Here is a 10,133-nt window from a genome sequence, read left to right as displayed (position 1 = left end):
TGTATCATTATTGTATGTTTAAATACAATAAATATTTTATATTGTGTATAAATTATTTATATATTAAAAATAAATAAATAAACAAGAACATACAAAGCACAAAACTGTACACCATGATAGAATTTCCAGAAATTATACAGGAAAATAATGCATTTTTTTGTTTGGTGAATTATACCTACAAATATAAAATGTAACTATAATAATAATAAAACAGTCACATATGGTTTATTTTCAAAACCCTTATCGCAATTTTTCATAACAAAACTTAACTTCTCTATATTATTTTTTTCATATTTTATAATCGAGGTTGCAGTCAACACTACTTAGAAAGTATTTAGTTAACCAATCAACATCCGACTTTGCACACTCTGTTGGCCATATTAACCTCACAGCCAATAGAATTCTACTTAACTCAGATTGATTTCTAAGAGAGCCATTCACATAATCATATTTGCAGCTCTGCCCTAAATGCATATGAGATGTCCAAGCCTTTCTGGGCGTGGTCGTTTAGACTTCACGATTTTTTTGGCATAGACTTGCAGTTTAGCGGTTGTGGCTGGGCACTTTCTGCAGGGAGGGCTGTTGTTGAAGTTACTGGGTCACGTCGCAGCAGACCGAGACAAGCAACCATGACTTCAACAAATATGTTTCAGGGACTTGATAGTACTGGCAAACCGAGTTCAAGGTATGGGCCGTGTACTGACAGTTTATCTGCAACAAACCGGTGTTTGTAGCTGGTTTGGTGTTGACACTTACATGTGTTGATCTGAATCAGCATTCGTGATTCTGTAGAAGGATGGAAGAGGAACTGTAGCATGGCTAAGCGCTACATGCTAACTCTTAGTAGTTAAGCGACAAAACTTGTTTTATATTTACATTGTGAGTTCAAATTAGTGGATATAACTATATGAATAAACTGCGACAGAGTGTGTGATGCTACAGTCTGATATTAGAAACTATGATTTTAATATGGTCAATATTATTTGTTAGCCGTTAGCGGCATATGTGCCGAGGCTCAAAGAGAAGTTTTGGGAGCTACATAGACGCATTTTACTTTCAACCAGAAATGTATTTGTAAATTTAGATGATGCTACCTTGAAGATAAACATGAGTTTCTGAATAAAGATGAACGTATGCACCATGCAGACTTTGAAGTAGGCGTATTTCCTTGAAGTGTTGTTGACCGGAAACGAAATTAAGCCGCAGGATTTAGTTTTGTTTACTGTGCGGGTCTTTATGTTTCTTAAAGAAATTAACTAATTATTATTAAAATTCAGCTTTTTTAACGATACAACTTGGTGGCCCATAAAAGCCTGGCCGCCTAAACTTATAACTGCAATTGCGAAGTTCCGCCTCACAGATATGGTGGCGCTGTAGCTTTAGATCATTTTATTAATCTATACATTTCAGTAATAACATATTATGTGTAATATCCTTGTGAATTATATGTATGTTGCAGGGTACTAAGACCTCCAGGTGGAGGATCAAGCAATCTCTTCGGTGGTTATGAAGAAGACACCACTGCCTCCAGACGGCCAAACAAAATGTCCTCCTCTATTTTTGCACCTCCGGAGGAGACCCAGGGGAGTCCCAAACGCACCAATCCACCAGGTGAGATTTCAGCAGACACTGTGTTTTTTGTCTGGGGCCTCTTGCATTCTCTGAGTGAAAGTCATCACCACACTGTTACTTAGTTTGATGTATTCGTGACTCTCTTTCTCTCTCTTCTTTTATGCAAACACGGGCACTTTGCATTCGTTATCATGTCACCAAAAGCAACATCAAAACCTCTCAGTCTAACTCTGTGAGATCATACACAGACTGAACTGATGAAATTAGACATCTTGAGAAGGTTAAAGGTCATAGTGATAAAACACTAACAGCTCTATCACAGGCTAAGTAACGATCTAAGTCTAAAGTGCTCTTAAACGTTGTCTAATTTTGAGACTTTAAGTTCTGGGTTGATAAATGATAAATGTTCATCTGGAATAGTAATAATATTTCATGCCGTTTACATGCTTTGCCCTAAGGAGCAGGTGTTGAGAATGACTCTCTCTCTTTTTTTTTTTTTTTTTTTTTTTTTCCTTCGCTGACATACATGGTGTTTTATAATTGACCAGGAAGAAACTATGTCACTGTGGTGTCATTACTATGGTTTTAGAAATGACAAGTTAGACCTGCAAAGAAAGGTTATTATCGTTACTTGAAATTAAAACCAAACTTTCTTAACTTGTTTATTAAGATTTTAAAAGAAGGTTTTTTTTTTAAATCACATGCAAATGTAAAACATATTGTGTCTTAATCTTACATAAATTGTAATTTTGTTTTGTTTTGATTTTATTTTATTTTATTGTATTTATGTAAATTGTTTTTTTTGTAACTTTTGTTACTACTACAACTAAAATAATTTAAAAAAAAAATTTAACTGATAAAATTAGAAGAACTTGATGTGCTATAATAAAACTAAACTGAAATAAGTAATAGAACTATATAGACACACACACACACACACACACAAACGTACATGTTTGATTCCACTGCAAAATAATCAGTTTCTCTGTTTTTACTATTTACAGGTAGGCCTATGTGATGGAGTAAAATGAACATTTTTGTTTCATTCTATCCACCTTTTTCTTCCTGTAAGAGTAGGCGTGGCCATTTGTAAATTTTATGGGTCTGGCTTCTGTTCTCATCCACGTCCAGCTATTTTTAGCTATACAAAACAGCTTGTTTGATGCTTGATATTGCAAATTGTTGTCCTACCATATTATTTTAATGTATTATGTATTTAATATATTATAATAATGTATGGGTTGTAGTACAAACAGTTTTACCATTTACTGCATGCTGATATTTTATCTTATTTCCCTATAGCGGATAATAAACTGGAAGTCTCACCCACAGACTTGTGCATTGAGGGAAGAGGTGGATAAACTTACTTTACTTTTGTTTTACTTTAAATTTTTAAATAAACACATTGTCTTTTTAGAGCATTTATTTGCAGAAAATGACAACTGGTCAAACTATTAAAAAAGATGCAGTTTTTTCAAACCTCAAATAATGCAAAGAAAATAATTATTCATTTTTAAACACAATACTAACATTTTAACTTCAGAAGAGTTCAGAAAACAATATTTGGTGGAATAGCTGTGAATTTCAATCAAAGCTTTCATGTGTCTTGCAATGCTCTCCAGCAGTCTTTCACATGTTGAGTGACTTTGTCATTCCTGGCGCAAAAATACTTCTTTGCTTCTCATTGAAGAAGGGCTTTTTTCTAGCTTTGCACGACTTCAGCCCTGCCCCTAGGAGCCTGTTTCAAACCGTTCTCACTGTGCACTTTACCGCAGCTGCCGTTTGCCATTCTTTTTGTAGGTCATTTGATGTCATCCTACGGTTGGTGAGTGATATTCGAATGAGTTGGCGGTTATCCCGGGCAATGGGGAGTCATTTTCGCCCTCTGTTGTCTGTAGCTTTGTTGTCTCCAATGTCTGCAGCTTGACTTTATGATGAAACACTGTCTTTGACATTTTAAGGATGTTGGAATCTTTTAGAGCTGTATGTTAAAACATAATGCAATAAAAAAATATAATAAACAATACCTATTTTTGGTCTAAAAAGACCAAAAAATGAAACTCTGCTTCTTAAGCTTCATTGAGAAGACCGTTGCTTGCTTTATGACACTGTATCTCAGTAAACTCTGATTTATGCATTTCTCATTGACTCAGGCGGAAAGAGCAGTGGGATATTTGGAGGACCAGAGGCTCCTTCGACTCAGAGCAAGCCAGTTACCGCTGGTGGAGCATCCAGTAACATCTTTGGGGGTCCAGAGTCAACCCCACCTTCTGTGAAAAGTCAACATCCCAACAAACCAAAGGTAGACAAACCCTTTTTTTTTTTTTTTTTTTTCCTGGAGCAGCAAATCAGCATTAAATTTAAAAATGTAAAATTTAAATATTAAAATTAAAATATTAAAATTATTTCTGAAGGACCATGTGACACTGAAGACTGGAGTAATAATGCTGCAATCAGAGCGATGAATTACATATTAAAATATATTTAATAGAAAGATATTTTAAGTTGTAATATTTCACAATTATCGTGACTCTATTATGCCATTTTATAAGTTTCCTGATGTTGTTTTAGGAGACTCCTACAATCGGTTTACATGCATGCAAGGTCAAAAGCCGTTTTTGTTTTTTCAAAATATGCATTTAATATCACCTAATATTTTCAACGATTCTCAAACAATACATTCAAAGCAGTTCAAAGATTCAGTCTCTCTAAACCCCTCCTTTCCGTGAGCCTACTCTGCTCTGATTGGTCAGATGGCTTAGTCTGTTGTGATTGGTGTACCGCGTTTAGCACGTGTTGGAAATTATACACCCACTGTCATAGTTCCGTATTTTGAATGCTCGATAGAAAATATAAACATCTATTATTTATCATACTTGCAGTTTGTAATTCAGTAGAGCCCGCTTGGTACTGAGCCATCTTTCAAAAGTAAGCGTTTTGTAAATCCGCCGTTAAACTTCCTGAGATTAGAGAAGCTGTCAGTAGTAAAGTGTCATGTTTGAGGATGGGTCAAGTTGTTTGCGGCATTATGCAAATGTGTTAACCCAAAGTGGGATTTGAGTTACTAACAACTCGATTAGGCTGTACAGATTCGATTCTTTATTTTGGGAGACAGTAACGTTATTTATACTCTTTCGGCTTTACAACTTTGCAGATTGTTTACGTTTACATACAGCTACATTACACACTGTAGTAAAGGCAATATTGAAAATGGCATAATGGGGGCACTTTAAAACTCTTTCTGAACAAAAAAATCCAACCTTGGTGAGTGTTCTTGTACCAGCCCTAAACTTTTGAATGGGAGTGTATGTGAGTCAACACAAATCTGTAATCATTGTCATTATGCTTCCAGCAAAACTGTATAAATCTGAAAATGTCCAATCATTTAAAAACTAATGGCCTTTTATTCTCTGCAGGACAATTTAAGTGTGGGTGTACCTGCTACTCCGGATCCACCAGGTAAAGAAAACCTGTTATTTACCCAACATTACTCATTTGTTCTTCATGCCCCAGTTTGTTTCTCCTCGGACATTATTGTTGGTAGGCAGTTCCCTTTCCCACCATTTTTCTCTCTGTCGCAGCCCCAGTGCCTAAACAGGAGACTGTAGTGGAGAAAGTGAAGACGGAGCCAGTGACTCCTCAACCAACACCTGAAAAAGAGCCAGCAGCCCCTGCACCAGCAGCCAATCAGAATTCTGAGCCAGCCACACAGCAACCAACAGAAAAGGACCACGAGCCACGCCTCGGACCCCGCCCTCGCTCTCACAACAAAGTGCTGAACCCACCAGGTGGAAAGTCCAGCGTGGTTTTCTATTAGCCATTGCATCATTGTCGCTTCCTTTCATCCATCTGCTTTTATCCTGTACTAAACCTATCCTTTCTCGTTATTTTTTTTTCCCCCTTAAGTCTGTCACTCTTCATTCCTTTTTGCTTCTGCACTTTGATTCATTCCTCATTTTCCCTCTTCTTTTTCATCTAATTAGAATCACTGTCGCTCAGAAAGCTGAATGGTTATGTTTCCTTTCTAATGGTGTGCGTTGACGGTTGTTTCTCTATATAATTGTTCTCTCAATTTGCTAATGTATTAAATACAAGTATGCCTCATGAAACTCAGCACAGTCTATGCAGTGTTCAACTGGTACCACTGTTGGTCACCAAAGCAAGCTCTTCAGTATCGGCATATTTAGATCTTCCTTTGAAACCCAGTGAATGTGCTCTGATGGCAATTTCTTTTGTGCAATAAGGTGACTTCATTTCTCATTTTTTACTATGTTTATGCTTTTTTGACACAAAGCGAATTGTAAAAGTAGTAGTTTAGAAGCCCAAACCAAAATGCACAGTTTTTTGTAACTGATGATCGCCAAAGCACACACGTATGACAATGAATCAGATATGTACAATCAGCCATCTTTAGCATATCACACTATTAAAATGTCCATACATGCATTTGAATGTAACCCGAGACCCTTAAACTCAGAGAATCGTCTGATATGCCTGATTCTGTACTTGAAAAGAGTTGCTGCTTCATTGATTGCGTCAATACTTCTGTTGAATTTGGCCGTTCCTCCCATTAGCCGTCTGTTTTATTCTTTACGTGGCAGGTGGAAGGTCAGATATGACATGTCTGTGAGTGTGTGTGTGGGCATTTCCCACATTACTAGTGCCATCCCTGCCCAAAATACTTCAGTGGTTGCTTGGCAATGTGACTGGTTGCGATGATGTCACAGAGGCCTGTTTCACACAATACACCCCTGTATTGTTCATTTGTATGCTGTTTTGTATTGCTTATTTTTTTTTTCCATGACAAAAGGATGTTTTACCATGTTGCTTGAAATAAACTAACAGAAATCATCATCTGAAAAGGTACTTGTTCATGTGCTTGTTGAATTTTTTCAGTCAGGTCAGTATTGTTCAAAGTAGGTGTCTTGAGTGATTCTTGAGTACAAAACAGACTACGTAATTGCAACTTAATTTGTTTATGTAACACTGAATTAATTTGGTTTCATGTTTTTGTGCAAAGCACAAAAACATGAAACTTTTCACAGTACGTCATCACTGTCAGATACAAAATGAATTTATACTTGGCATCAAAAATGTTTATTAATGAATATAAGTATATTATTAGGCCTACTTACTTCATAACATGTTAAATTTGGGAAGTGGAGCTTCAGGATGGAGGCTGATTTTGATATTGCCTGATTTTCTAGTATGTGTAGCCTTAAAAGGTATAATTTTTTTTAAGCCCTCTGGTATTCCTCATTTAATGGGTTACACTTGGGAATCTCTTATTTTAGTATTATTTGTTCTTTAATGTGTTTTAGTGGATTTCATGGTAATAGGCAATATTCAACTCTGAACTGTGCTATTTATATATCAGATATTAAAATGTTATGTATTTTTCTCTATTAATACCATGTTTAAGTTAGAACTACAGCAAAGTTCTGTTTAGTGTTAGATTAGTGTTGTCTGGAAAATCCTAGATGCCTGTTTATAGTCCCAAGTGCCCCCTTCAAAACCCCTTCATTTTTTGTTCATGTTATGTTGCTGCCTTATGTTAAACGGCATTAAATTGCCCCCCCCCCCATCAGTCTACACTTCATACACCGTAATGACAAAGTAAAAAACATGTTTGTAACAACTTTATTGCAAATCTATTAGACCCCCCCTGAAATGATTCCATTGCATAAGTATTCATACCCTTTTCTGGGACACTTGAAATTTAGCTCCGCTTTTATATCGCTTGTAGATATTAATACACTTTGAGTGTAGTTAAACTGTGGCAAAATCAATGGAATGAGTATGATTTGGAAAAGCACTCACCTCCCAAAAGGTCTAACAGCTGAAAATGCTTATCAGATCAAAAATCAAGCCCTGAGGTTAAGTAGAGCTCAGAAACAGGATTGCGTCAAGCCACACATCTGGTGAAGAAAAATTCAGCTGCACTGAAGGTTCACAGAAGCATATAGCCTCCATTATTCATAATGGAAGAAGTTTGGAATAAGTAGGACTCTTCCTAGAGCTGGCCTCCTGGCCAAACTGAGGAATTCATAGAGAAGGGTCCTGTGTAGACTGGTGACCAAGAACCTGATGGTCACTCTAGTTGAGCTCCATGATCGTACAGTGCAGGGGTGGCGAACGTCAGTCCTGGAGAGCCGCAGCCCTGCATAGTTTTGCTTCAACCCTAATCAAATGCACCTGAATAAGCTAGTCAAGATCTGAAGAATTATTAGAAAGCAACAGGCAGCTGAGTTTTAACTAGGATTGGAGCTGAACTCTGCAGGGCTTCAGAGTTCGCTACCCCTGACACAGTGTTTCCCGTAGGTTTATGGCTTTGGGAGGGATATCTCAACATTTTCTGGGAATTTTTCATTAACGATAATTAGACAATATTTTTCTTAGTGTATTATTGTGCTGCTGGTATCTTAAGGACTACCGTGGACACCTGACTCCTGAATTTGCAGTGATAGAAATAAATCTTCCAGTAAGTTTAAATTGATTTTTACTGTTTATGAGCATTTTTACATTTATAAAGCCATTTTTTTTCTAAAAGTGTGCATCATCTTTTGGGTCCAATTCTTACATTTAACTAGGCAATTAGAATAATAAGACATTTGGGCTGTTAGAAAGCAAATAAAATCAGAATCAACAAAATTCATCTTTGCAATGCAGAGGAAACACAGAAGCTGTATCTGAAGTGGCATTTAGATGTATTTACACACTGTTTAATGCAGCTCAGAGGGACATGGAATTCTTTAACCAACAGTTACAAATGCATAAATAATGTTCAGATATTTTAAACATATCTGAAATTATTTAAAAATGAAAAAAAGGCTACTTTAAGTATGAAATTAAAACTGCCAGTAGGTGGCAGCAAGTCACTGTTAAGTGAGTCATTGCAATTAAACCGAATCATTTTAAACAGTTGACTCATTCATGAACGAAACACTGTCATGTTTCTCAAAGAGTGCTAAGGCTGTGGCGAACAGTGCTGTGGCTGTGTTTGGAGTGATTTTTGTTGGCGAAACTGAGCAAAAAGAGGAAACATGCTATCTAAAAAGTAAGTCTTTTATAATATTAATTGCTTGTTTATTAAATTGTTGTATAAAATCAATCCATGTAGAGACAGAAATGACATGGCGTTGTGTAAATAAGATAAATAACGTAAGGCTATTCAGTTTGTTTAATAAAAGAATAAGGTATGGACTTGTTCTATAGAAAGGGTAACCTTAAATGACTTCTGTTGTGATCTGGGGTGGGGGTTTAGGGGAAACACTGTCATATATGCAGATGGGAGAAACTTACAGAAGGACAAACATCACTGCCACACTCCACTGATCTGGGCTTTATGGCAGTGTGGCCAAACTCAATCCTCTCCTCATTGAAGACACATGAAAGCCACTTGGAATTTGAAAAAAAAATCATCTAAAGAACTCTCAAACTGTAAGGCACATGATTCTCTGGTCTGATGAACCTCAAATCCAAGCATCATGTTTGGAGAAACCCAAGGACTGCTCATCACCTGCAAAGTACCATCCGATCTGTAAAGTGTGGAGGTAGCAGCATCATGCTGTGGGGCTGTTTTTTTTTTTTAATTATTATTATGCAAGTAGAAATGTGACAATATTTACATGTTCCGAAAACCCGGGCTGTTCTCTTTTTTTTTTTTTTTTGCTCTTTTTCAGCGGCAGGGACTGAAGGACTCGTCAGAATAGGAGGAAAGCTCAACACAGCAAAATATAGAGATAAACTTAACGAAAACCCAGTCCAGGGCGTTCAGAACCTCAGACTGGGCAAAAGATTCACCTTACAACAGGACAATGATCCTAAGCAAGAGTGGCTTATAGACAACTTTGTGAATGTCCTTGAGTGGCCCAGCCACAGACTGGGCTTGAACCCAATAAACATTTCTGGAGAAACCTGAAAATGTCTGCCAACCCCCATCCAAGCTGACGGTGCTTGAGAGGTAAAGAGGCAAGGAGAAGTTTGGCAGAGAACTGCCAAATGACTTATGCAATTATTTCAGTGTTTTATTTTTAATACATTTTTAAAGTTGTCACAAATCTGTTTTTTGCTGTGTCATTATGGTGTATGGAGTATAGATTGATGTGGAAAAAGAAGAAGCTATTTATAGCAGTTTAACATAAGACTGAAACATAAAAACATCAAAAAAATTAAGGGGTTTGAATACTTTCACAAGGCACTGCATATGAAGAGTTCAGATGCAAAAGTCTTTAAATTCATCTGACATATTTCTTTAAAATTAGCATTTCTTTCTGGCTACTTTGTATAGGTTTCTATGTAAGTAGGGAATTTAGCGAGTTTGAAGTAAAAGTATTTGATGGATGTATAATATGTGTCAAGAGCATTCACTCAGTATCATTATCTCATTTTTGACTGAGATGGCTTTTAGCTGGTTTTGCATCTGAACTCTTCATATATATCAAGTTTTGTAGGATTCCTATAACATAAAACAGTTTTAAATGACCGAAGACCACCAGAGGGTTAAATAAATACCATTTGCGTGTACATTTTGTTAAGAGAGAAATGTGTCTGTTAAAAAC

General features: G+C 36.5%; 1 protein-coding gene across 2 annotated transcripts; it reads left to right on the top strand.

Annotated features, from left to right (window-relative positions):
- Positions 1-505: 505 nt before the first annotated feature.
- Positions 506-6,438, top strand: jpt2 (Jupiter microtubule associated homolog 2). Of its 2 annotated transcripts, XM_051106415.1 has the most exons (6): positions 506-685; positions 1,460-1,611; positions 2,875-2,925; positions 3,726-3,874; positions 4,989-5,031; positions 5,154-6,438. In XM_051106415.1, the coding sequence occupies exons 1-6, from the start codon at positions 630-632 to the stop codon at positions 5,387-5,389; spliced, it is 687 nt and encodes a 228-aa protein (XP_050962372.1). In that variant the 5' UTR covers positions 506-629; the 3' UTR covers positions 5,390-6,438. The 2 variants fall into 2 exon arrangements, with proteins under 2 accessions (XP_050962372.1, XP_050962373.1); XM_051106416.1 differs by lacking the exon at positions 2,875-2,925 and having other exon boundaries at positions 511-685.
- Positions 6,439-10,133: the final 3,695 nt, after the last annotated feature.

The sequence above is a fragment of the Labeo rohita genome, chromosome 3 (assembly GCF_022985175.1).
Source record: "Labeo rohita strain BAU-BD-2019 chromosome 3, IGBB_LRoh.1.0, whole genome shotgun sequence".
Lineage (NCBI taxonomy): Eukaryota > Metazoa > Chordata > Actinopteri > Cypriniformes > Cyprinidae > Labeo > Labeo rohita.
This window is presented reverse-complemented; position numbering and strand designations above follow the sequence as displayed.